The following is a 27,532-nucleotide window of genomic DNA, read 5'->3' as shown; positions in this document are numbered from 1 at the left end:
ATCAGGAAACCATCTCTCCTCTTTAAAAAAATTCAAATGCCAAGGGGCTACAAAAAGCCCATGTGACAGAAGATTGAGCACTTGCTTCAGCATGTGAGGGAATGACTGAATTTCATTAAGATAGACTCCAACACTTTTGTCTCATTAGCAGATCAGGAATCAGGGGACGAGGCAGAAGGAAACTGCACTCAGAGTGATCACACAGGTAACCACTTGCCCAAGCACTTTTTGATTGGTTAATTAGTGTGTTTTCAATCAGCCAGCTCTTGCAGCGCACTCCCCCATAATTAAAAGGTAAAAAGAAGGCTTCTAATAAAGCCTGCAGCTTCTTCTCTTTTACCCTGTAAAGCTATTATGGTAAAACCTGGACTGAATGCACACACATAAGTTAAAGTATGTATAACACTATAAGGATATGTGAGAATACTTTATGAAGCTTATACTTGATAAGGTTTGAGCTGGCAAAAAAAAAGTCCTATTTAGAGATTTAAAAAGGACAAGCCAAGAAAAAAGACAATTATAAAAGTGTTTGGTTACAGTTCATTTCAAAGTTTATTGCTGGATTTACAATCAGTCATACAGGTGTAGCAGTTGAACAGCCAATCATAAGGGGACTACAAAGGCTTAAATAGGTGATTGCAGCCAGGTGTGGGGACTGCTTCCTGCCATTGTCCTGGACTCTGGTTTGGCTCCCCTGTGGGTTGAACTGATTTACACTTTTGCCTGGTGAGCTGAAATAGTGGACTTTTTAATAGTTTTACCCACTCCAGTGTTTTGTTTTGTACTGGTATATTTCCATTTAGTAATTTGTAGGTGCCATAGCTAACTTATGTTTTGTTTTTTCAGGAGCACTGACTGCTGTTTATTCTGGGATTTATTTATTTATTTTTTAGCTTTCATTTGAAGTATTGTTTATTTAGCTATTTAATAACTGTGTTTTTCATATTTGTTGTTCTGTCCTCTTTGTTTTTAGTGCTGTGGCGGGTGGCTGCCTCCAGCTCTAGGCTTTGTTGATATATTGGGAGCAGTTTGTTCACTAATGGAATACTCCAGGTATCTCAGCAGTGGTTGGTTTTATTTATTTATTTTAACTACATATTTTAGCAAAATTCTTAATAGCCAGTTGGCAAATACAAATGAACTGAATTATATTAACCCAGTTTTCAGCATAATCCCTCACAGCTCAGACTTATGCAAAGTGCACACTAAATAGATTTTACCAGAGTTCTTGATTTAAAAACTTATTTTTTTCAACTATAGGCATCACTTCAGACTAAAGTTCCTTTCTGTGTTTTAATTTCCTTTTTACCTCGAAGAGGAAGGAATTAAACTTGGCACACTTTGTGACACCATGATTATTTTGTTGTAGCTGCGCTTCTAGGCAATAAATCTTATGCTATTGGCGTTATTTCCCTTGAAATTGTGGCACATTTGTAAGGAAAATGCATTTTGGGGTTGAGCATAAGATGTGTGAGTGTATGCACTATGTCTATGAAAAACGTGCACAATCTTTCTTTACTCTGATATTGACTTATGTTCATCATTTATTGGACTGGATGATTAGTCATATTGGCAATATAACAATTTATTGAGTTAATGGTCCCTCTGCATGTAGAGGAACCACAAGTATGGAACCACCTCCTGATGGTTACCCACTGTGGGATGGCATCTCATCAACCAGAATAAGATTGTGTTATGTGAACTTGTGGACTCAACATTAGCTGTATTGTCCCTGTAACAAGGAAAATATTGAAAGTGGGTTGTGTTTTTAACCTTCCAATCCCCCAGAATTTTTAGACTTGAACAGTCCTCCAAATCCTCCTCCATACACATGAATGCACATTCACGTTTATCCTTGCCTCTTGGCTTAAGTGAAAGAAAACAAAACACAAACTTCAACTAAAAACTGTATTCTGACAACGATATTGGTTAGGGCTCGAGTGATGCTGCATCAAACACCATGATTTTTACATAATAAAACAGGAATCCAACTGGTGCTGACAGGAAGGAGATTTCAGCAGAATTTGTCAGAATTTTAGAGAGACTGTTTCAGCTTTTTAGATTTCACTCTGGAGAAAATGTTTCATGACCTTCAACACAAACAAACAGATGCAAGCTGGTTGATTCAGCCAGCATCGTATATGCAGCAGTGGCAGCTGCATTGTTGTCAACATGTGTTAGGTTTATTGATTAGCTAGAAATTGTTAATTATCCATCCAAATGGGTAATTAACAATTTCCAACTTCAAAGACATTTAAACCCCTGGACCCTGCTTCTAATTGAAGGATAACGAGTCATCAGAAAAACATTTGAGGGACGGCTGTCAAAACTGAACCAGCAATGATAATAAAAACAAACAGCAGCCGCAGTTTGAAGAATGGAGCAGAATGACTTTTCATTTGTGTAATCATAGTCTTTCAAAGTAGTTTTTTTTTCTTCTTCTTCTTCTAGTGAATGCATACTCGCAGTGCAAATGAGTGCAATTAAATATTGAATGAAATTATATTTTCTCACTTGAAAAATTAGTGCAGTAATTTGTGGAAATGGTTCTTCCTTCTTTTGTGACATTTCAGTGCTCAGTTAACACTTAAATTGGTCAGACTTCATATTGAAGGCATGTGGAAAATGTAGTGAACCTGACATTAAAATCAACAACATCCACAGCAGAGTTGAGGTCAGGCAGACTTTGGAAGCTCCAGCTCTTAAAGAACAACTTCTATCCACATTATCAGAAGAAGCACGTGTCTCTATAAAGTAGTGCAACTTTGATTTGTGTTGTCAAACAGTGTCATGGTGATGTAGTATATGGAATGAATAGATGACTTATCCCTGTCCCCAAATGGCTACAATGCATTGAGTTCTGCATTTATTATTCTTGTTTGTGTTAATAAGACATATTTCCTTTAATCAGTTAAGGTGCAATGGCTCCATCTAATGGTCACTTGGTGATATACAGGGAAGTTGCTGAACTTGTTTACTCAATTTTTTTTTCAATATAAAAACTTCTCAGTATAACAAGTACTATAAAACCAGGCAAACAACCTTGATTTTTTTTTTCTTGTAAAGTCTGAATGAAAAATGTGTAAAAACAAAGCCAGAAGACATTCGGATTGATTTAATAACATATTTTAATTTCAGTGTTTTAGTATAAAAATCCCACCAGCCTGCTGTCAGCTGGGTTCTGTTCCCTGTTAACTGTGGTTTTTCCCAGAGAATCAGCTAAAGTACCAAATCTATTTACACACAACATCCACATTCAGAAGGACCAAAGAAAACAGGAAGTCTACCCACTGCTACCCTGCCAAAATAAAACACTGTCACCTCACCCTTCAGATTTAATGCTATCAATATGGGAAAACAAAGACTGACACAGGTAAAAGAGAAGGGGCTTCTATGTGACTCCTAGTGCACCTGTAGTATTTTCTTACTTTCTCTATAAAGTAATGCATATACATTTTTGAATTTACAATAAATTAGTACAGGCACATTCTCTTCTCGCCTACAGCTGACTGTCCACTCCAGGTTGAGAAGGTGATTCTATGACATTTTTACAGAAGACTTGAACTCATCACAGCAAACAAACAGGCCAAAAACCTGAAAAAATCTAATAAAAACCCCATAAAAGATAATTGGGGAACCTGTGGGCAGCTTTTTTTCTCCTTTGTTTTGGTGTGAATGATGCACTTTGGGCATTTTAAACTTTGAGAGTTTTATAGATGTTATATAAATATGTACAAACAGTAAAAAAAAAAAAAAAAGTAGTCCAGTAAAAACATTCAGAATTTAAAAAAAAAAAAAAAGCACACACAAAAACACATTAATGCCAAAGATGAGAACTTGAAGCTTGAGAACTCAATAACTTACAAAAAAACGTACAAAAGAAGGTGAAATAAAAAGGTTCAATACAGTATGCATGTTTGATTTTTCTCTGTAGAGATAGCACCAGCAGAAATCCCAACACTGTCAGTGCTGTTGACAGCGCGGATCATCACCTCACTGTATAAATATCAGAATGCTGTGTACCAAAACTGACTGAGGGAATGAATAAATTAGTGTCAGGCCTTGTACAGGATATTTACAGGAGCTGCTGCTGTCACACACAATGATGGACAATTTCATGGCAGTGAGATTGCAGCAGTCTTGCAGCACATTTAAGGAGGTCAGAGGCCAAACTCTGCCACATTCAACAGGTTTAGACCTGCTACTTTTCAGTCCTCGCAGCCAAGATTTGATTTGTTTTTTTTCCCCTGTCAACTTTTTGAATCCACTAACAAAGACGTTTTTCATTGCATAGCTCTTGACAAATAAGAACAACTGTTTCAAGCTACAGTATTTCAGAGAGGTGGAACCTGTGTGTGAGGAAGGGTGGAAATGATTTGGTTCCAGTTTGAAGGACATAGTAAACAAGATGTGTTTGTGTTGTGCGTATACAGCAGACACCGTGTTCTCTGCAGTGACAAAAACATGATTAAGAGATGGGAGATGGGAGGATTCTTGAGGTGGCGGGGCTTCAAATCGTGACACCAAGGCCAGTGTTCGGCTTGAGCTCTCTAGCTCGGTCTAGATGGTTCATGGCTCGATCGAAGGCGAGTCGCACAGATTTTCGGACGGAGGACGACCGAGCCTCCATCAGCTTCATTCTGTCGAGCATCTTATTGACGCCAAAGGGAGCCATTTTGGATTTAGGAAGCCATTGCCTGATGAGAGAGAAGACCATTTTGGAAAATGTTTTCACATGTGACGAAGTGGAGTTCCTTTCAAGACCTTTTGTACAAGACACAGAATGCAGTTCAGCATCTCTTTCATAGTCTGATCAGTCTAAATTGGTTTTGTTTTACATATATAGTAATAATTTGACATAGGACAAAAAAAAGGTCTGTATTAAGTGGCTAACGTGTTTTGTTTTTTGTCTCAGAAGTCACTCTTAAACAACATCAGTACAAAAGTAAATTTTTGTTAAAGTGAAGCTTTCCTTTTTTCTTTTTCTTTTTTTTCCCCCTCTTCTCCCAAACTAGGTCTCTGGAAAAACTGTTTGGGGACCACATCACAATAGTTAAGTTTCCTATTATGAACACATTAAAAAGCTGTCATTAAGCAGGCTACAGTGACTCATACATTGGCTAGCCACAGATATGACTGGTGGAGCTCATCGACAACAGCAGGAGTAGATTAGAGTGGATCAAATGTTGCTTTCCAGGTTAAATAGGTTTCAAACGTACAATCTGTCTTGATCACTTGTTTTGTTTAAGCAAGATTAATTCAATCCCAGCTAACAGTGAAAGAAGTTGGCTGCTCACCAGCTGCGCCTGCTGTCGAAGAAGTGGACGAGGAAGAGTTTCTCTGCGGACCTGAACTGCATCCGCTCTCCGGCTCTGAGAACGTCCAACGGTGGCTGGGGAAGCTCCACCCCGCTGTGCCGACACATTGTCCTCCGTGACCTGGGGTCCATGATCTGTGAAGACCAAGAAAATGGAGCGGGACACTGAGGGAGGCAGACTTCTCGCAGGAAAACGTGTGGCCAAAAATTGGCACCTGGAGTTTGGGACTTTTTTGTTTTGTTTTTTTAATTTAAATGGCTGGCTGAAAACTTGCAAAAATACTAATTTGTCTTGATAAGTACATTACTTTTGGTTTGTTTGTGTTACTTGAACAGCCCACTAACATCACCAAGTCAGTGCCATTTCTGTGAAGAGTTAAATATCTGCTTCTGCCATCAACTCCACATCTAAGCTGTAAGTTGTCCACGTCTTGCTTGGGGGAAAATCTTTCTGTAAAAGGTACTGATAACTGAGAAGTCCAAAAAAACTATTAATTCCAAATGGCTCAATTCCTACTGAGCTAGATCAAATAATTCAAAATGCAAAATTAGCTTTGTCTCCACTCGGAAGTAAAGGAAATAGAGAAGATCTAAACAGTTCTATAATTACTATTTCATTCTTACAGTAGATGTGATGTTTTAATGAATGTTATTTTTTTTGGATGGGCATATTTGAAAGTGTTTTCTGCATTAGAAAAATCTGACCCTGAGCTTTTTTTTTTCCTAATTCTCATTTCACTCGTTTCCATTCTAGCTGATCAAGTAAAGCTAAAGACATTATTTGTAGCCCTGCTACAAGTTGACTACTCGACTTACATTTTATGTCTAATTGCAGTGACTAAAAACACCCCAGTTTGTTAGACATTCAGACTAAGGAGTTAGCAAATATTATACCAATTAAATACAGAGTACTGTCTTTATTTTTAGACCGTACTGTGTGAGCAGTGTAAGTCTTACATGACACTGACATTGTGCCAGCCAAGTTATTTAGCTAAGGCTTTTGACAATGTAAGAAATAAATTACATGCTTAACTATAAGTGGACTTGATTTTCATGTTGCTAACTTTAAAGTTTGTAACTAAAACTGAAGGATGCTGTTCTATACAAACTAACAGTTCCTGTAAAGTGACTTTCTTTTTAAGTGACACTGATCGAAAGATCTTTGTTTCTGACTTGCAAACTGTATTTTAAAATCATATTAATGAACTTAAGCTCTTTAAAGAGACTATTCTGCCCAGATTTGCAAGGAGCAAATTGTTGTTATACATGATGATGTAATGTATTTGCATTAGACTGCCTCTGACCTTAAACCCTTCAGCGCAGTCTCTTTCCACCCTGTCATTGGTAACGGGGGATAGATTTTAGAATGCATTGTTTCTTTCCATATGTGAAAGTTGGGAGGTAGCTGTTGAAAAGAACTTTACTGGATTTTATTTGTTAATTCTGCCAAAAAGGGGGATTGGTTCAGTGTTTCTATTTGTTAGCAGATTTACACAAAATGTTATGGATGGGGTTAGCATGACGTTTTTTAGCAGAGGTGGGTTCTTGGCCCAACTTAAGTGATTAACTTGTGGTTCAATCAGGAGAAGGATCCAGGCTTTTTGGAACAATTCTTTACCATTGTGACACTTAGCCTTTTTCCTGGTTCTCAATGCATGTTATGGAGGGAAATTTCATCCTTTGCCCAAGTGGGCAAACTTTCAGGGACTATCCTTTAACTAGAGATCAATTTCACATTGCTCTGCAGCTCCATGACTCACTGGTCCTGAAATTCATTATCCTAATACTAAATTTAGGGAGCTGACTTTTATTATGCTGCACACAAGTGAAACAATCTGCAGAAGCCTGTAAAATTAGATAAACTAATCCAATGTAATCCCCCATCTTGAACTGACAGTTGTGTGAATGCGTGAGATTTCTTTCAACTGATGTATCTTAAATTATTGCCCTGTTTGTTGACATATTTAGTCACTTCCATGTCCTTTGTGTTTTCTGTATTCTAATTCAAAGCACTTGATTTCCAGTATTTTTAAGAAAAAAAAAAAGAAAAAAAGCTGAAGTGCATAACCTGGTGAAAGAAGGCAGCATTCAGAGAGACAAGCATGCAAGGCCAAGTCAAGCCCAATACACCCAGAGCGAAGCGACCCACACTACACACGACGACAACAACAACCATTCCACTATCAGCCAGCTGGAAGCTCCTGCGTGGCCATGAGCACAAATTACGAGCTACAGGATGGACAATGGCAGAGGGGCAGATGGGTAATGAGATACAGAGGGGACTAACACTCACTCACCAGGGCAGGGAAGGAGGGATATCCACTACATTTAGCCCAAACTAGTTTAAGAGGCTCCAGAACAAATGGAGAAGCAGCAGTGGGTTTCCACACCTCTACAGGAACAACAACAAGCAAGTTATGAAGGATACACTGCAACAGAGAGCACAACCAATCTCAACGCACACACACCGCCAATAATACTTTCTATTAAGTAGACCATGTAAACCATTTTTTAGGGTGTATATCATATGTATGTGTGGGTACTGGCTTTTTTTTTTTTTTTAATATAAATATGTCCGTGTTAATTTATATATTAAGTTCACGTACTGCTGATACTTTTCATGAATGGCATAGGAAATAACTTTCTTTAGATTTGCTTTTACCATTGCAAACACTCACACTCAAAAACAAACTGCACACGCACTCTCACAAACACACACACAATCAATCCAACTTCCTAACTTCAAGACTGTCATAATGCAATGTTCATTAACGTCGGCAGTAATGATGAACAATGCAGTTTTAGTAGTTGCACCACATCAGTTCAAGTACAATGTAGCTGACGGGCACGAGTGTATAATTCGCTTTGAATCCACAAAGAAAATACCAGTCTTTAGTTCACTTCCACCTCGTCCATCCGCGGTTTCCCGTTTCTGTTGTTCTCCTGCGTTCACAACTTCCTTTGTAGCTTGAACTCAGTGTGAGCGCAGAATATGCTGACTTAAATCCAGTACCTGATGAACCACTTAACCTCAGTTTCAGAACCAGTGTGGAAGACTCCATTGATGAATCGGTGATTTCATGGTTCTGTAGTAACCCCTTTTCAAGGATTTCTATTTAAAGGATTTTTACATCAAAACCTATGACACTCAACATGACTCATTCAACTTCAATTGCTCTGTATTACACAGGTGTAAAAGTAGAAAAGTGAAGATGTAACATGAAAGCAAGAAATTAATTTAATAAAATGCTGCATGCTTGGACATAAGAAGTATTAGTATCCCAATAAAGAGCCACTCTTTAATTAGTTTAGTAAATGTCTTCAGAAGACAGAAGTAAGAAATGACAAATCAAAGCTTGCCAAGCTGTTTCATGCACACTCATTAGGTCACAATCCAGAGCTGATCGGCTCACCTGAAGAGATCTTTGCAGCTTTGATGAACTCGCCATTTTCAATGCAGGTCATTAGAGTGCTTTTGTCATCCACAGTGCTACGTCGAGCGGTGGCCGGTCGCCCTTTACCACTTTTAGACAGGATAACGGTCCTGAAAGATGCAGGAGCAAAGGTCAATGAGGAAAATGTTTTTTTGTTTTGTTTTGTTTTTTAAAAAACCCTCATGTATGAGCTGCTGGAATGATTGACTAACAATTATTAATTTTGTCTTCACCAATTCATTTTCAAACTCCAAATCTAGTTAAGCAAGTGAAACCAAAAGAAACCTACTTCATATTATTAAAAATATATTTTTGTCTTATGACATTTTGTTCCAAATTATTAAATATCAAATTTTATACTTCAAAAGAACTTTTAGTTTTACAAAATATAAGCTAATAGATAATACATCAAACTAGGGGTGGGTGATATATCGAATATACTTGATCTATTGCAAGTTTTCCACGTACGATGGTTAAAACAATTATAAATTGCCATGGCAATACTAGGCTGTCTGCATGGGATTTACTAGGAGGTTTTTTTTCTCCCATGCATCCAATGAATCATTAATCCCCCGCTCCCTACCAGAAATGTTTCTACCTGACACACTGCACTGAGCATGTGTGTTTATATACTACCAGATAAGGAAAAACATATCGCAGCAGGAGTTTCAGACGAGCGAGGGATGGAGACTATCATTTGGATTTCACAGGAAGGATGCCGTAAAACTATTGCCACTAAAGGTAGCAGCACCACAAATGTATTCCACCAGCTAAAGTCATCCACTACAAAATGAAGCTCGTTTTAAACTCCGCATGTCAGCGTCTCCCCACACACCAAAGAAAACGTTAAATAAACCAGCTGTGACACCTGTGACTGTTCTTGGTTAGTTCTTTTTATAGACACTATCAAGACTTTTGTTTCTGTAATTTAAAGTCATCACATTTTTTATTCTACTATTTTTATATGTTATAACCACAAACAAGCACCTTTTTAATTTCAGTCGTTTCATTTTGCCGCGTGAGTTTTTTGTTGCTATGATCTTTTGTTTGTTAAAGGTCTGGTGTTGACCACAGAAGCAGACTTACTGTGACAGTATTGTCATTTGTGGAAAACCTCTATGTGCAACTGACGGTTAACTAATTTGGTTTGAAAACAGAAAGTGTCTTGGCACCTTTCGCCTTGGAGGCGCATATATTAATTGTTCTGATTATACTATAAACTTGGTCACCACAATGTTAACACTGGAAGAAGTTAAGGACAAAATTATGAAAATAAGCATAGCCACTCAGGATTTGGTTGGTTCTTTTCTCACTCACCTTGTGTCACAAAGGATACTTCCACTTGAAGAGATGCTCGACTCGGAGGCACAGCGTCGGCGTGGCTCAAGCAAACGGGGAGATTGTGAGACCACACCCTCCTCTTCCACCACAAAACCGTTTGCCATTCCTGAGAGGGATAATAATACAAGAATTGTTTTAAACTCACTGAATCTTTTTGTCACCAGCATTGTTTGCAATTGAAACAAAATAATTAATATCTGACTGGCACCTGTACCAAGGCGTTTGATCGGCGACTCCTCGTCGTCCTCACCATCAGCGCTGCTGCTGCGTTTTCTTTTCTTTGGCAGAAGGAGCGTCTCCAATCGAGGTATCACTACTGACAGGAAGGTTTTGGCGCCCAGGGGTGGGGGGGACCCAGAGGAGACCTCTTGGGTCCGGGGTAGTTTCTGTGGGCTAGCACTTTTTGACTTCCGAAAGAGCACATTGGTCCTCCGGTTATAGCGTTCCACGTAGAGGTCACTTTTGGGGAGCAACGACTCTGGGATGTGCCCATTAGGGGTGTCCGATGGCACTGAGGTAGATGTGTTGGTGACGTCCTCAAACTCTGTGGGTGACTGGTCCAAGGGCTTTGTGAGCTTCACGGGGGTCGGGTCCAAGTCCATAGGCAAAATTTGGGATGGTAAGGTTAATGTCTCTAATGGTGGTGGAGGTAAAGACTTGTCTTCCTGTGGTATACTGGGATCTGCCAGCAGTTCTCGTAGTGGTTGGTCTTCAGATTCAGCAGGAGATGGGCTGGGATCTGGAGTAGAGGGTTGTGGTGGCAGGGAATTCTTCAGGCTTATCTCACTGCGGACCTCCGTGATGGTTTTCTTGAGTAGCTTTAGCCTCTTGCTGCGGGACGGGCTGTGCTTCATGGCTATGCTCAGGTCCAGTTTCTCCAGGAGCTCCTTCAGCTGATCCTCCAGAGGAGTCTTTTGGCGGTACGTGGGAGTCAGTAAGCGGTCCACTACGGAGGACAGTGACATATAACCACGTCATTATCCTGATTACATGACTATTTTACTATTGAACTCACACTTTCACTGTTTAAATATTTATTATTATTCAATATACTTAAGAGATAACGATTAAAGATAAGTTACTTATCACTTTCAGATATTACTTCATGAAGCACTATAAGCCTACCATCTTCCCAGGTGAATGGCGGTGTTGGCTGCAGTTTCGGAACTTCAGGAAGATGCAACCCACTGGGGAAGTCGAAGCCAATCCTCTCTGCTTCTCTGCGGGCCCTGCGAAGGATGGCTCCGCCATGGTCTTGCATCCGCTGAGCCGCCTTGTAAAAGAAGGTGTCCTTGGAATTGTATGTCATGCAGTTGGATATTATGAGGTCAAAGTCTGCTTCAAACTCCTCCAGGCTCCTGTAGAAGTGAGCATCGATTCTTTTTCTCATGGTGGAGAAGTCAATAGGGTTCTTGATGATATCCAGGTAGTCAGGTACCTGCAGAGAACAGAGAACAGACATCAGGTGCAGCAGTCTAAGAGGAGGAAGAAATTCTGGTTCACGATATCCCTTTTTCAAAAGGCACGCTGGAAGGTACTGAGCCTTGACCCTCTAAAGCTTGATTTTTATGGATGATCGGTTTGGGCACTAGTTTCAGAACTTGGATGTCAATTTTTAAACCTCAAAATGGTCAACCTTTGCAACACAGGTTGTCCAAATTTAGAAAACAATGCATGCTTTCATTTATATCAAGAAGCTTTGCACTCACATAAACAAATTGCATTTCTTCGATCATTGGCACAAAAGGTGCCATTAGTTTCACTGTTTAGCTGTTCATACAACCCACTTGATACTGAGGTATGGAATCCGTGCTACATGTTTCACTGTCAGGGCAGCACGGTGTTGTGTGGTTAACACTGCTGCCTCACAGCAAGAAGGTCCTGAGTTTGACTTCACCACCTGGCTGGGACCTTTCTGTGTGGCGCTTGCATGGGTTCTCTCTTCCTCCCACACTCCAAAGACATGGAATGAGTGGGGTTAGGTTAACTGGTGATTAAAGTGTGAATGGCTCTGAGTGGTGACCTGTCCAGGGTGTACCCTGCCTCTTGCTCTATGGTATCTGGGATATGACCCTGATATGGATAAGTGGAAGAGGATGGATGGATGTTTCATTGTGGTAAATATCACTTTAAATAAAAAAAATAAATTAAAAAAAGGAAAAAAGAAAACAGTAGAGAGAATACCACAGATGCACAGGAATCGCTGATTTGAATCGCAGGCCCCTATCATACACTCTCTATTTGCACATGGACAAATATTCTTCAATTAGGCTGAAGAGAGTGTGGATCCAAATACACATTGTGGAAGTACAAGGGCCTGAAACCCTGTCTCTACCAGTTGAGCATGGTGGAACCAGACTTTATACCACACAATCTACTGCTAAACTTGCAAATATGGTGATATGGTGGTGATCCCTGATATCCCTGGTAGTATGTTATTTACACTTTTACCATTAGTCGAAACCAATACTCATTAACAACTTGGTGTCAGTGCATCTCATTATCCTGAAATGTTCATCACGTGAACATGGGACATCGTTCCTGAGTTTCAATGGAAAGTATGCTTTTAAGGAATGCAACTGTTGCTTAAAGCAACTGATAGAGCACTATAATGTAATGAAAAGCCAGTCATCTCAAATGCAATGCGTGAAATGTTTTCTGATATGAGAATACTTTCACATTAAATTGGGTCTTCTTGAACTGGTGATTTCGGTTCAGTGAACTACTTTTAGTATAATGATGGAGACACACTTGATTTGTTTAATACAGTTATGTAGATGTTAAACAGACTTTATAAATAAACATCTTTGACTAAGACTATGGCAGGAAAAAGAGGTGTTGCTAAATGTCGTTATATATTAGCCATTTCATTTGAACTGGGGAAAAAGACTTGCTTTAAACTGTTTTAAAGTGAATAATGAACAACTGCTGACCTCTTTAATGCTGACAGGCTGAGCGAAGATGCTGTACTGGTCCTTCTCCTGCAGCTGACTGAGCACAGCTCTCAGCAGGATGTTGAAGGGAGTCAGCTGGACCTCCAGCACTGATTGCTGAAGCTTCATCTGTCGAAAGAAGGTAGCCAAACAATGTTAATCCACATGAATGGCATGAGGTGTTATCAAGAGTCCAAGGTCAATGTTTATTAAAACCGAATGTGTGTATACAGTAAATCCCATTTTGGGGTCGATGTTTATGTTTTAGCGCATTGGGTGTTTGAAGCACATAAAAGGTTTTAGACTAACAGTCAAGTAGTCAAATTTGTGAGGAGCTGTCCAACTAATCAGTGGAATTTGGGATGTTGTGGGTAGTAATGAGTTAACTAAACAAGAACAAATATAATTACAATAGTGAGTAGTAAATGAAAAGTAAAATATTTAGCTTTAACTTGAGAATAAACAATGTGTCCTGAAAAGAAATGATGAAAGGAATAAAGCTCTGCACTAGACAATCGTGAAGTAGTAAATGCTGAAAGGGTTTTACCTCCTCCCTCTTCAGTTTTTCTCTCTTCCTGATGAGCTCCAGCAACAGGCGGGCTCGCTCCAGGTCGTGACGGAGGCGGTGCCACTCTTTCAACTGCTCCTTCAGTGCCTGGTTAGACTCCATATGGTCCTGCAGGAAACAAGCGTCAGCTCAATAACAAGAACTACATTAAAAAGGACAATACCCTACTGTGTGAGGTTGCTAGATGTCAACAGAACTGACCGTCTTCTTGGCTTTGGGCGGCTGTGGGTTGGCCTGTAACCGGCGGATTAGGGGCACATTGTTCCTTGACTGCCTCTTCAGCACCCAGTAGCTCAGCACCCCCTCAACAAATGAACGCTTCCTCTGAACTGATACCTGGTTGAGGATGGTATCAAAACTAACCCAACATAGAAGAAAAGGGGAATATTAATCAGTGAATAATAATAATAATATTTTTGATAATATTTTCTCCGTAGCTCTAAAATCCTGTCAGATCTCTGGCTTGTCATTTTTGACCAATCAGATATCTTTGTATTCATCTCTTATAAAAATCACTGCTGACACACCCGTGGAAAAAACCTTTAACTCCACTGTATTGGAATAATGCTGGCAAAGTTCTCTTGAAGTACTACTGATAAATATCACTTATCTCAAGTTAAACTTTCAATATTTACTTTTTCCAGATTCATACAGTTTTACTGTTTTCTGTATGTATTAAAAATCCCTACCTTAGATAGCACTCAACTAAAATTAGAAGCAGAAAAAAATTATCATTTCAAATGAAATAAAGGACAAAAGACCAAGGAGAGAGAGTGTTGATTTGGTAAGCTAAGGCTGACTGTTACCTTGAAGCAGTAATGCTAGGTCCAGAGCTGGTCGGAGTTTCAGGTTCCGTTTCTGGTTCAGGGTCTGCTCGTTTATTCTTTTTCTTCTGCCAGCCCTTGGCCTTCCCTTTCTTTTCAGCTCGCTTGTGAAAGGCTCCATTTTTAGGGTGGGGCTCCTCATAGATGTTGAGTGGCCGGCGGTCACAGCCTTCAGGTGTGTGGCTGCAACAGTAAGCAGTCTTTTTCACAGAGAAAGTGGTGGCACCAGATGCAGTCACCTCTTTGACGGGCTCCATCTTCATGCAGAGACCAGCTTTCTGGGCGCAGCTAACGTGGAAGGCAGTGTAACAGTTGATCTTGTCACACTGGATGCACGCGCCGACACCTTTCTCCTTACACAGATAGCAAGTAAGCTTCCAGCGAGCAGGTGGGATGTTGCGGACACCGTCAATGGGCTCGATGAAAACTGTGTCCGAGAAGCCAACTTCGGGCACCCACAGGGCACATGCTACATGGCCCCAGCGGTCATCATCTGTCTTCTTCAGAGCTCCTCCTCGATTCGGGCAGAAAACACACTCAGCCGGTCGTGTCGGACACTGGAGGCAGTGGCGACAAAGCCATTGGCCTTCGGGGATGTATGGCACACCGTAGCACTCCTGGTGCACGGCAATGTTGCAGGAGTCGCAGAAGAGGATGACGTTACTGTCAGCTCCATCTCCATCCATGCATATACAGCACACAGCATCCTCATCCACAAGTGACTGCAAGTCACTCTGACCCTGCGTGGCTAAGAATGACTCTTTCTCAAAGCGATCCATGAGAAACTCAAACAGGTTGTGCGACACTTGACTTATTCCCTCACTTTTTCTTTTCTCATTGATGATCTCCATCCAGGCATAGTCTTCCTCATCCATGTCATACTCCACCTCCTCATCCAGCTCCTCAGGTGTCCTCTCAGTGTATTTGTAGTAGGTTGCTGGCCTTTTCGGTACCACTGGCAGATTGTATTCAACTGTTCTAACCTTCGGCTCCAATAGGCCACTGGCACTGCTGTGGGTGGCACTACCACCATGTGAGGTGGTGAGAGCTGCATTCTTCTTCTGCTGGTTGTTTTTGAGGCGGACAGAGCGCACCAGAACCTGCTGGGGCTTCTCGTTATTCTCCTTGTTGCTGTTACACTCCATGATCTCTTGAGCTGTGGGGTCGTCGTCTGTGATAACATCCAGCTTGTCGTAGATGCTGAGCCGGTGTACACGGCCATCCACCTCCAACTCCACCATTCGCTGAGCTTGTGCATATGTCAGTGTCTCCCGGTTGGGCGATGGCTTGATGGGAGAAGTCTCTCTCTTAATCACTGCTGGTCGTTGGTTTCGACTTTTCTTCTTCATGTTTGAGCTATGAGGACCCTGAAAAAACCCAAGCAATGAAACAAATGTGTAAATATATGTTTTAAAATTTATACTCTTTTGTAAATCATCGTTGGGTTTCTTGAAAAGCGCTACACAAAAAGTTATTATTATTATTATTATTATTATTATTATTATTATTATTATTATTATTATAAATAACTCGCTGATCTAGCAGCTGCTGAGAAAGCTGTCATGTCATGGATTTCACTGTACATTTCTGCATGTACACAACTGGCTGCTGTCACATCTTCCAACCCTTGTTTACAGATAAGGGAAAAAATGTCCCGAAACAAAGTTTTCACCTCTGTATTTTGTGTCTTCTTCGTCAAGCCTAATTTAAAGTAGTAGTAAGCCTTCTACATTTAAATGACCGACTGCTGTCTTTTGATCCTGATGGTGCAATTGTTTTGACTATATTAAAGGAGTGCTATGTTAAAGTTGCTAAACAAAACCCTGTTCATTACATTAGTTAGGGAATCATATCAAAATACTCCAAAATGCTAATTAGTAAATATTAAATAAAAACCTTAATGTGAGATCCAGAATAAAGTTGTGACGTAAATTTTAATCCTACAGTAAATCTGATCCATTGACAGCTACAGAAAAACAGATCAGGACTGGGGCTACTTGGATTTTAATTTCTTGTGCTCTTTATGAATTTGTTGACACACCATTAAAAAGATCTATCTTTCTGTAACCAAAACGTGAAAGATATAGTTAAATGTCATAGACGAAGAAAACCACCAAAACCTACTTTCCAAGCGTATCTATTATTGGCCAGGTAAACCATTATCAAATGAATTATTCCAGCCATGTTTGCATATGTATATCGATTTCCCTGAAATCCAACTCCCCCCAAATAACGCTATTACTTAGATTTGTACCTTCGCGACACACACACTTTATTTTATTTTTTAAACCAGGGCAAGTGAAGTTAAGCTAGCAGCTTTGAACATAGTGCTCCAACGTGTGCTGGTGCACCTTTAACTCGTGAGATCAATGCGCTTTCAGCCGGCTGCGCTAACAGTACCTTCAACCTTCACTGGACAAATGAAAGAAATGCATCGAGAGCAGGAAGCAGCAATGCCGAAGACAAGGAGCCTCCGATCTGCGCAACCTGTGTGGTTTGTTTCCTGAATAACAGCGGCTCCACGTAGCTGCAGCTTGTTACTAGATCCATGTCCGGTACGGGTAGGTACAGTAAGTCCGTCTAGACAGTGATCCGTGCTATGTTTCGAACCTGCTTTAGAACGACCAATCAAACACTGGCGGGTTACAAGAAAAGACAACCATGTTGTTCCCCTTAATAAACAGGCGGTGGCCTCTCTAGTTGCTAGTCCGTCCAGAAACCGGGCTAACATTAGCCTGCTACTACAGGGACTTGAAGAGGAAGGAAATATGGCGACCAACACAAGAAACTACCTCAATTAAAAAAGTTGTCTTTTTCTATGAGTAGCACTGTTTCGTTTCTAACTTAAAGGTATCCAGGGTACAGGGAAAAACATTAAACGGGTAAAACGAGAGTGAGGTAAAACTTACCTCGCTATTTTCAAGAATTAAGCTTATAAAAACAGCAGCAATGGCGGTGCGGCCTGCGGAGCGAAGCAGCAGTTAAATCCACATTCAGTCTGGTCATCCAAAGGCGACCGCGGCTCGCGCTGAACCGAGTGAACCTTAGAAGTAACCGACAGGTATCCAGGGCGACGGGAGCGGTTTCAAGTGATATACTAGGATATGAGGCTTAAAATCGATCGCTGGGACTGTGGAAAAGCAGTAAGAAGTGGCAGGGCTCAGCGGCTGCCTGAGCTTCTCTTCCCCCACAACAATGCGGTTGTGTGAGTCGCTATGCCGCGACGTCACCACGCAAACCAGGAAGTGTATATATATTTATTATTGTTATTATTTCATATTTAAATACGAGCATATGATCTCTAAATACGATACGCAAAGATTATTAAAAACATTAAAGTCGTTCTGGCATCCAACAGATGACCGATCGAAAGGGTATGGACTTTCCGACCGCATCGCTTCCATATGGTACACGCGCTAACCGCTTGTGGGGTCGTCTGAAAGACGTTTTGAACGTTTTGAACCTACCCTACCTACACTTTAGTAAAAGGTAAATTACGATTCAAGGAATATAAAACTATGAGCCGTATGTATTTGTGATTGTAAATTTTCTTTTTCTTTTAAATGATTGCATTAAATATATACATTTAATGTACATTAATATATCTTTTATGACTGAATCTGAATTTATTTTGAATTTTCTCTAATCCATGTGGATTTATAAGTATACATACTGGCCCAAATATATACTCAGGTAGTGATGTTGAAAGTTCCACAATGCTAACCTGAGAAGGCGAAGGCATATTAACTTCTCATTAGTGATCGTGACCGACTACAACTGGTAGTTTCTCTTTGCATAAAATGATTTTTGACAGCCTTTATGTATACTTCTGGCACTGCCAATAATATCAGTCAACCATATATTGATCTATTTTTATGATCCTGAAAAAATGTCTCGTGTTTTTAAAAAATATATATAATAAGTAAAAACTGCACCAGTATAAATGCGGAGCAGTGAGTTAAAAATACCATCCGTAAGTTGAGACTTACGGTTTATATTAGGTATATATTTTAAAACTATTACTGTTCCAAGTAGATAATCCTTGGGGTTATTGGCAAGAGTGGCATTATTAAATACTAAACATCACCATAGTGAGTGCTTTTATTTCACTTTTTTTTTTTTTAAATACAATTTTATTATAGTGTGACAACTGAACAATTATTAGTCATGGAAAAAATAACATAACATTGACTGTGCCTGGTTTGGCTTAAAATAATATTTTTCTCAATTTAAAAGTAATGGATAAAAACATTTGTTTCAAAGAATTTTGCATCAAAATACAAACCAATAAAAACATACATCTCTGCTTAGAAAAAACATTCAAAACAGCCTCCTGTGTCTTTGTTGATAGACATGCCACTACAGGCCTCATAGAAATTAAACTGTTAGCCATCTTCTCATCTGTCAGGAAAGAGTTCTTTTAATAGTAACTATCCACCGTATCCGGGTGTTGGCCGATTTTGTTTTTTGTTTGTTTTTTTTCTTCAAACCACCAAGAGCATAACTGATTTGGATCAGGTTGATTCAGCGTTTGGCTCTGGCTCATCTTGGCTCTGGGTGGGACAGACTGATGGAGCATCCTCTCTGGACAGCAGGTTCTTTTTGCGGAGATGGCAGGCCTGCTGGTATGGGGGACGTATGGGTGGCTGAGCAGGGGGCGTATACTGGTACTCTTTACCAGCATCAAGCTGAGGAAAGGCAAGAAACAGCCAGGACAAAGACAGCAAAGAGAAAAATACATTAATTTCTTTGGACAATTTGTTCAACAGCATTTATGTATGTAGGTAAATAAGGATTATTTTTGAACGGTGAGTCAAGCAAAACTGCACCCCCTATTATATTTCACTCATTTATTACTAAACCATTAAAATTCAGTATTAAGATATTGGAATAATTATGCATTCCATATTAGAGTGAAAAAAATATAAAGCAAGGGATAACCAAGACATCACAAGAAAAACAAAAGTTTAATTAAAAATTACACTCAAACAGAAAATTTTTTCAAAATACATTAATTAAAGTGGACATGAAACACTACACATATAAAGACTAATTTACACCATGGAGCTCTGCTAAAAAAAGTAAGTTTTTAAAACATGTTTAATGTCATCTTCTGTCAGTATACACATTGACCTACTTTCCCTGCAGACGTGCTGATGGGATTCCCGATCGTGCTTCGGTAAGAAACATAGTTACGTTTGTGGTGTGATGTGCATGTAGCGTGCTGCTATGTTGTAAACTGTCTGGGCGTGCTTGAGAAAAGAGATTTTATTGCATAAAATAGAGCTTATTGCATCTGCTGATTTCCCCACTCAGTACACTCGGCCAGAGGAGGAAATATCAACTTCTGACTCCAGCTTGTTGGGCTGGTGAACCACCTGTCACCTGGCTCAAGCACACTCTCTTCCACACAGTTCTCATTTATAAAGTGCTTTACAAACCTGAACATTACAGCTAACAGCTGGATTTCCCCGTGTCACAATTAGCTAGCAAAACAATAACAAACCACTGATTGCTTAAGAAACAGAGTGAAAGTGGACAGTATATCCTCAGTTTTAACATAAAACTCATTGTTGCAGCCAGAGACAGCACAAAAGTGACCCCCCCTCCCCCTTTAGACTGATTTTTAGTTTTAGTGTAGTTTAGTGCTTTCCACAGATTTATCAGTTCTGTCACTAGTTAGCTAACACAAACTAATGTGTCTATTAGCCCCAACCAACCAGTGATGACACGTTCCGTACTGGCACAAGATGGCGCTAAACATGTTATAAAATCTGTAAGCACTTCTATCTTAAATACAGCTTCACAGACGGAGTTATATCTGTCAGTTTTTGAGAGCAGGGCTCCATGGTGTAAATTAACCTTTATACACATACGGTTTCATGTCTACTTTAAGTTTGGTTGGCAAGTTTGACTCTGTATCAGGATCAAGAGGATAAAGCAGCTCACCTGCAAAGGGTAGGTTCTGTCAGAGTCAAAGGCACTGAGGTCACCACACGCCAGGAATGGGACAATGACACGGTTTGGACCTTCTAACTGGTTAAAATCCACATCTTAAGCACAGAGACCAGAAGAGAAACTTATAGGTGTGAATTTATGCTGCAGAAAGAGACTATGCAAAAGTTAATTCAACATTCAAAGGAAGAAGCAAAAGATGTGTAATGCAGTGCTGCACAGTCTGAGGTTCTGTTCATGCAATACACCATGGTTTGGTATCTAGCTTGTGTTGGCTTAATGTGCAAGCAAGGAAAAAAGGAAAAAGAAACACGTGGCAGGACCTACAGATGCAAAAAATGTAGTATTTAAACTTTAGCTTTGAATAAAACTTACTAAATATAACTTTTGCTTATGTGCAAGAAAACTCCACAGGGTATTTTTTAAAAGAATTACCAAATGTGGCCACAAAATTATTGTTAGCATACACTATTTTGCCAAAAGCATTCACTCACTCATCCAAATAATTTAATTCAAGTGTTCCAACCAACTCCATGGTCACAAGTGTATAAAATCAAGCTCCTAGGCATGCAGACTGCTTCTACAAACATGTTTGAAGGAACGTCTCGCTCTGAGGAGCTCAGTGAATTCCAGCGTGTTACATGATAGGATGGAAGTCCAGTGGTGAAATTTCCTCACTACTAAATATTCCACAGTCAACTGTTAGTGGTGTTATACCAACTAGTGGAAACGATTGGGAAGGACAGCCATGAAGTAGTGGCCATGTAAAATGACAGAGCAGGGTCAGCTGATACTGAGGTGCATAGTACGCAATGGTCGCCAACTTTTGCTACAGACCTCTAAACGTCATGTAGCCTTCAGATTAGTTCATAAACAGTGAATAGTGTTTCATGGAATGGGTTTGCATGTCTGAGCAGCTGCACCCAAGCTTTACATCACCAAGCACAATGCATGTCATCACTGGACTCACTGGATCAGTGCAGAGGTGTCTCTTGAAGTGACAAATCACACTTCTCCATCTGATGGAGAAGTCTGGGTTTGGCGGTTGCCATGGGAACGGTACTTTTCTTACTGCAGAGTGCCAAGTATAAAGTAGAGGGGGGATTATGGTGTGGGGTTGTTTTTCAAGACTTGGGCTCAGCCCATTTGTTTCAATGAGAGAAACTCTTAATGCTTCAGCATACCAAGACATTTTGGACAATTTCATACTCCCAACTTTGTGGAAACAGTTTGGGAATGGTATTTTCCTGTTGCACCATGACTGTACACAAGTGCACAAAACAAGGTCCATAAAGGGATGGATGAAAGAGTTTGGTGTAGAACAATTTGACTGAGTTCTGACCTCAACCTAATAGAACATCTTTAGGATGAATTAGAGTGGACACTGTGAGCCAGGCCTTTTTCATCCAACATCAGTGTCTGACCTCACAAATGTGCTTCTAAAAATATAAATACACTCCTAAACATTGTAGAAAACTTTCCAAGAAGAGTCAAAAGCTGTGATAGCTGCAACGGGTTGCCCACCAATATATTAAACACTATGGATTAAGAATAGGATGTCAGTCTAGTTCATATGTGTGTAAAGGCAAATGAACTAATACTTTTGGCAATACAATGTATGTTACACACTTAGTAATTTACGTCTGTAAATTTTAAGACAACTTATTGTCTTGCAACTAAAACTACATGGTTGAAAACATGAGAAAACTATTATTTAGACTTGGTTTACATTTTTTCAATGACTAGTTTGAACACATAGAACAGGGTGATAATTCTGACCCAAGTACAGTTTCCTGATCCAGTTCAGATAGCAAAGTAAAGACTTATGTGGTTAAATGATTGATAATTACCATAGGAGTGATCCAGCAGAGGATTAGACATGTTGGGGATGTAGCCTTTGGGAGGAGAGTAATTCTGACAGACCACGAAGGCCTCTGTACACAGAAAGACAGATCATTCACGCAGTATGTCAACAGAGGTCATTCAAATGTTTGAGATGGGAATGGGTGTGTAAAATCAAACAATGGATACTGGATTAGAAAGTTCCTCAGAGAGAATCTCCAAACGATTTTATAAGACCAGGCAGCCATTCATAATTAGTATAAGATTTTGTGTAGCCCACCGCCTGTGTGTGAGTGCTGCTGAAACATGTAATAAAATCCACAGCAAATATAAATTTCTTTGCTTTGGATTTCATAATAAAATAAATAAATGAAATGGAGATGAGATTTTCCTTCTATTAGATCCATGCGAGTGGGTTATGACTGTGGTGGCTCACCGATGCTGGAGTTCCTGCTGCTGCGAGGCTTGGTGCAGGTCACACCATCGAAGAAGAGCTTCAGCTGGGAGTACAGCAGTGTCACATCTTTACCTCTGAAAATCTGTCAGAGAGAGTAAAAGCCCGGCTGTCATTACAGGCCAATCTGACAAGAGACATGAAACCCAGGACCCACAACAGGGCTAATTCAAATGGTGGAAAAGGAAGGTTTTACGCAGCTGTGTAAGAAAGCCAACCAAACCCAGGTAGAAAATATTTTTCAAATTCAGTTTTAGCGTGCAACATTATTGTGCCGCCTCCTGAAGAGTTCCAAGGTTTGGTTAGTTTAGCTAAGTTTTACTTCTTGTTAAGTAAACCAAAAAGTTATGCACTTATGTTATACTTAAAATTTCATGGGACCTTGGATGCTTTAGTGCTCACATTTGATGTACAATACTTTTGATATATACATTTGACATATAATACTCTGTCACTATTGTTGCATTACAGCACTACTACTGCTGTGGCAATAGCTTGACAGTTCGTCTGTCATAAATGACAGCAGGAAAAGAAGGACGGGAAGTGTCCATGAGACTTTAAGAGAATGGGTGGATGGATTTTAAATGACTGTCACCTCTCTGGCAGACAGGACTCATTTATTTAACATCAAATGTTATAAGTGTACATTTATGAATTACCACAAATCCTGAGCTCACCTTAGCCACAAACGTTCCTCCAGGCTTCAGGACATGTGTGGTAATGTTCAAAGCCTAAGAAACAAACAGCTGTTAGCGTGACATCACAAGAAATCTGACAGTGCAATCAAACACATCTCTGTACTCACAGCTAACAGGAGCTGAGCCTGGATGTATTCATCCACATCGTGGAGTCCAGTTACTAAGAAAAGAACATAAATAGAATAAGAATGACAAGAGGGGGACAGAGGAGACTTAAGAACCAACGACGTCAGACAGAAAGCAAGCCTCTCACCATCTGGAGCTCCGTCACACACTACAAGGTCGGCCGGGTGACCCTCAAAGTGGCGAATTATTTCCTGAGCTGTTGACACCTAGGAGAAAGACATTGACATAGGTCTTCACTCCTCCACGCCTACGAGTTGAGTTACTGTGATTACTGACATCATTGTGCTTATGTCCCTACCTTGGTGATGTCTCCCTGGATTTGAGTAACTCCGGGCAGAGGAGCCATGGCCTGAAGGTCCACTGCCACAATCTTCACTTCCTCACCGCTCTCACCCTTTTCAGCTTTCTCCGCACACCCTCTTTTAATAAAAACAATCAAACAAACAAAATGCACAGAATAGTTTTTTAGTAAGTAGACACATTTTATGAATATATCACATATCATAATCCAAATACTTTATAATAGAAATAAAGCAGCTCCAAAAAATTCATTTAAACACATATTCACACAATTTACATAAAATATCACAGCAACAAACTGTCCTCCATCCACAGTCCCAGAGATTAGGCGTTGAAACTTAATAAATGTGTTCAGATTAGATTTAAAGACAACCACAGCTGATGCCAGTCTAGGGGTCACTTGGTGCAGAAACAACAAGAGCAGCATAAGGATGGTGTGTTATTCTTAGCATGATATTCTGGTATTTCCAACACCTTTTTTAATCCTATAGGTGTTTTCATACCTATAGTTTGTTAATTTGATCCAAATCAGTTGATGAGTTTGTAAACTTGTAGCTTTTTCCTGTGGGTTAGTTTGTTTTCATACTGAGGAAGATCTAAAATGCGTCACTATAAACCACATGAGAATGTTCAGTCAGCTCATTAGCCAGATGTGTCTGGGGCAAGTGCAACAAAAGTAAATACAGGAAAAAGGTGCTGTGTTCTGGTTTATTGGAGAACACAGAATTTACTTTCATTTCAGAGCTTGTTGCTAGCCCGTACAGACCTTTGCACATCTATAGTACCTTTCTGCACTGAGAAAACAAGCATACATGGATGGCTATGGGGTGGGGTTTTTTATAGCTCAAACTCGTGACGTAGTTGGATCAGGTTGACACATAAACAAACTGCTCTGGAGTTTATTTGTAATGGTACTGAGACCACCTCCTCCAAATTGTCTTGGTGGGGTTGTTTTGGTTCACATCTCATTACGAATACTGTGTTCACACTTGCACAAATGAACTGCACCAGGTAGGAAAATGAACCGGGAGTTCAATTGAAATGGATTAAACACCGCAGTTGTGAAAACACCATATAAATATGAGAATACACCCCTGCAGCAGTTTATATGCTATAAAAAGAGGAATAGGATAAGAGTTCAACTCTAAGGCCCATGTTATTTCTTTAATGGTATATTTCTAAAAAAAAAAGATTTGTTGTATAAAAGTGTAATATACTGCAGCCATGCAAATCATTTTTGCTCAGCTAGGATATGTTCACTATATGTTGGCATATTAAAATAAGTAACATGTTACCTGAGTTTCCGGCTGAGAACCTGACTCCAACTTCCAGGGGCTGCACAGAGATCCACTGCTCTGTTTACACCTAAAAAAGAAGAAAACTGACATTTATCAACAGACACAATAGTACAAGGGCTGGCAGTGAGTTTTTCATGTCACTGTGGAGAAATTTTGGCCCACTATTCTTTACAGAATTATTTTAATTTAGCCACATTAGAAGGTTTGTAAGAATGTATGCCCTATAAGCTCATGACAAAACATCTCAATACTAAATCATTTTATATCATGAAAAAGTCACATCAGGGTTTTCTAAAGAACCCCTTTTCTACATATTATACATATACTAAACTATTGATAAAAGTCTTTCTCAGGTGACCTATGGGTCTCACCTGTGAACAAGTTGAACTCTTGATCGAGCTGCAGCAGCTTGAAGGCGCTCCTCGCTCTCCAGCCCTCCTCTTTGGCCAGTCGATAGTAAATGTCTCGTTTGTCTTTGGAGGACCGACCCATATTGACCTATGACCCCTCTGAAGGAAAACACACAGTCACAATGGCCCCTATTCTTTTAGAGCTATTATCGCTATAATGGAAGCTGTCTGTATAACACAGGCTGTATTTCTTGAGTATTGTTGCATTTGGATTTCGGTTACTACAGGAGAAGACCCGCTGCATGGCTGTCCGTCCTTGTTGTTTGAAGGTAGGTAAGCGTCTTTGTGTGAATTAAATTCAAGTTCATACTACACAAAACACGTAAAAACACAAAGACTGGTTCACGACATCCAGACTCACTTACTTTCACGTGGGCTTTGCTGTTGTCGACTGTGAAAAGGCTCTTCTTCTTTTCGTCCTTCCGCCTCTTCTTCTTCTTTGGTGTTTAACGGCAATTCGCATCCAGGATAGTGCATTACTGCCTCCTGTAGGATTGTCGAATCATTTAAGGTCACTAGCCAATCATTTTGCTTCTTGATCCTCTTATGTCGCCAGAGGTGGGAAGTAACGAAGTACAAATATTTCGTTAATGTACTTAAGTAAAGTATAGATACCTGAAAATTGTACTTGAGTATTTATTTTTCTGAAAACGTTACTTTTCCTCCTACATTTTCACATAAATATCTGTATTTCCCACTCCTTTCATTTTCAAAATAGACTACTTTCGGTTTAACATATTTGAAGTGATTTTTAATTTCATGCCACAGCGGGCCTTCAAACATTAAACCGATTTGAGCCAACACAGTAAAACATGAAAGATAGTCCTAATGGTGTGTCAATCACCAGGGGTTAGCGTACTTCAGCATCTACCTAGCTCTACAGAAGAGAAGCATGTACAAAGGGGGTAACATTTTGTAAGTGTAAGTATTTTCAAATGTAAGGTTTATGTCAGCTCAACAAAGACACAGACTGTTTGTTTCTCACACAGTGTGTCTGCTAGCTAAAGGTGTATCTGCTGCTACACTTAACTTTACTCAGAGGTGGAAAAAGATAAGAAAGTCAGGACAGGATAGGAAGAAGAGAAGTTGTATTTAAAATTAAGGCCTAGCCAGTGGGATTTGATGAGGGGGAAATTTAAAGCTAACATGTAAATCCTCATTTTTAAAAATAAGATATTTGGTCTGTATATGACATTGTTTTGCAGGATGTTTCATATTGTGAAACATCCTGCAAAACAAACTGAGGTATAGCTTAGTAACTTTGTATTATTGAAAGGTTGCATGAAAATACTGTGCAGTTTAATGCAGGATAAACAGGTTGGTTTGCTGTACTGTGTCGGACTGGTGCACAGAAGCTGTGATGTTCTTGGTCATGGGTAGGTTAAATGAAGGGAATTGGAAATTATTTTACATTTTTGGTGACGACACGTAGATTCATTCACTGAATTCCACCTTCATACCAGTTTTATACTGTTTAGCATAAAGCATATTAGGACTGAAAGTTTATATTCCTTTGTACTAATATAATTTTATCATATTAATACAGGATTCAGTTGGCTTTGCACAGTAATAACTCGTAGCCTGCAAATGGCCTTAAAAGACTACTTTTTACTTTCTTACTTTGAGTACATTTCAGAGGCTGCACTTTTTCACTTTTCATTGAGTAAAGAAGTAAAATCAGTACTTTAACTTTTACAGTATTTATAACATAAGTATCTGTACTTCTACTTAAGTACAGAATGTCTGCACTTTTGCTACCTCTGAGGAAAACTGAATAGTGCTGCCCTTACTAAATCACTGTACGCCACTTCTACGTTGTACATTATGTCCTTGACTCAGTTTCCATCATTTCTTTCCTTATTCTCATGGATTGTCTGCATGACAGAAGAACACACTTAACTGCCTCAGTCTTGTGACCGGAGTTGTTATAGGTTTGTAGTTTCATAACATTTTTCAGACTGAAAGTGAAATATTATAAAATACTGACTCGATTAAATTGCGTTAATATTTAAAAATATCTTTTCTAAAAAAA

At 39.6% G+C, this 27,532-nt stretch overlaps 2 protein-coding genes and 1 long non-coding RNA gene across 6 annotated transcripts; 1 reads left to right on the top strand and 2 right to left on the bottom strand.

The window, feature by feature from the left end:
- The first annotated feature begins 592 nt into the window (after window positions 1-592).
- Window positions 593-5,409, top strand: LOC113026225 (uncharacterized). Its single transcript, XR_003272892.2, has 4 exons — window positions 593-726; window positions 974-1,053; window positions 5,016-5,052; window positions 5,270-5,409. It is a non-coding gene; the product is annotated as an uncharacterized LOC113026225 (long non-coding RNA).
- LOC113026224 (bromodomain-containing protein 1-like) lies at window positions 3,111-17,624 on the bottom strand. 4 transcript variants are annotated; one of them, XM_026174751.2, is made up of 12 exons: window positions 17,327-17,624; window positions 14,400-15,784; window positions 13,795-13,951; window positions 13,573-13,701; window positions 13,026-13,154; window positions 11,218-11,530; window positions 10,301-11,038; window positions 10,069-10,198; window positions 8,731-8,861; window positions 7,615-7,709; window positions 5,298-5,452; window positions 3,111-4,697 (listed from the first exon to the last, which is right to left on the bottom strand). In XM_026174751.2, exons 2-12 carry the CDS (start codon window positions 15,764-15,766, stop codon window positions 4,511-4,513), a joined length of 3,531 nt encoding a protein of 1,176 aa, XP_026030536.1. In that variant the 5' UTR covers window positions 15,767-15,784; window positions 17,327-17,624; the 3' UTR covers window positions 3,111-4,510. The 4 variants fall into 4 exon arrangements, with proteins under 4 accessions (XP_026030536.1, XP_026030537.1, XP_026030539.1 ...); XM_026174752.2 differs by having other exon boundaries at window positions 10,307-11,038; XM_026174754.2 differs by lacking the exon at window positions 7,615-7,709.
- Window positions 17,625-18,503: 879 nt separating this feature from the next.
- On the bottom strand, window positions 18,504-26,003 carry ftsj1 (FtsJ RNA 2'-O-methyltransferase 1). The gene is made up of 11 exons (XM_026174755.2): window positions 25,866-26,003; window positions 25,462-25,599; window positions 25,088-25,157; window positions 23,791-23,911; window positions 23,620-23,698; window positions 23,474-23,526; window positions 23,346-23,399; window positions 22,651-22,753; window positions 22,223-22,306; window positions 20,367-20,470; window positions 18,504-19,105 (listed from the first exon to the last, which is right to left on the bottom strand). The coding sequence occupies exons 2-11, from the start codon at window positions 25,580-25,582 to the stop codon at window positions 18,932-18,934; spliced, it is 963 nt and encodes a 320-aa protein (XP_026030540.1). The 5' UTR covers window positions 25,583-25,599; window positions 25,866-26,003; the 3' UTR covers window positions 18,504-18,931.
- Between the last annotated feature and the right edge of the window lie 1,529 nt (window positions 26,004-27,532).

This window comes from Astatotilapia calliptera, chromosome 7 (assembly GCF_964374335.1).
Source record: "Astatotilapia calliptera chromosome 7, fAstCal68.1, whole genome shotgun sequence".
NCBI classification, from domain to species: Eukaryota; Metazoa; Chordata; class Actinopteri; order Cichliformes; family Cichlidae; genus Astatotilapia; species Astatotilapia calliptera.
This window is presented reverse-complemented; position numbering and strand designations above follow the sequence as displayed.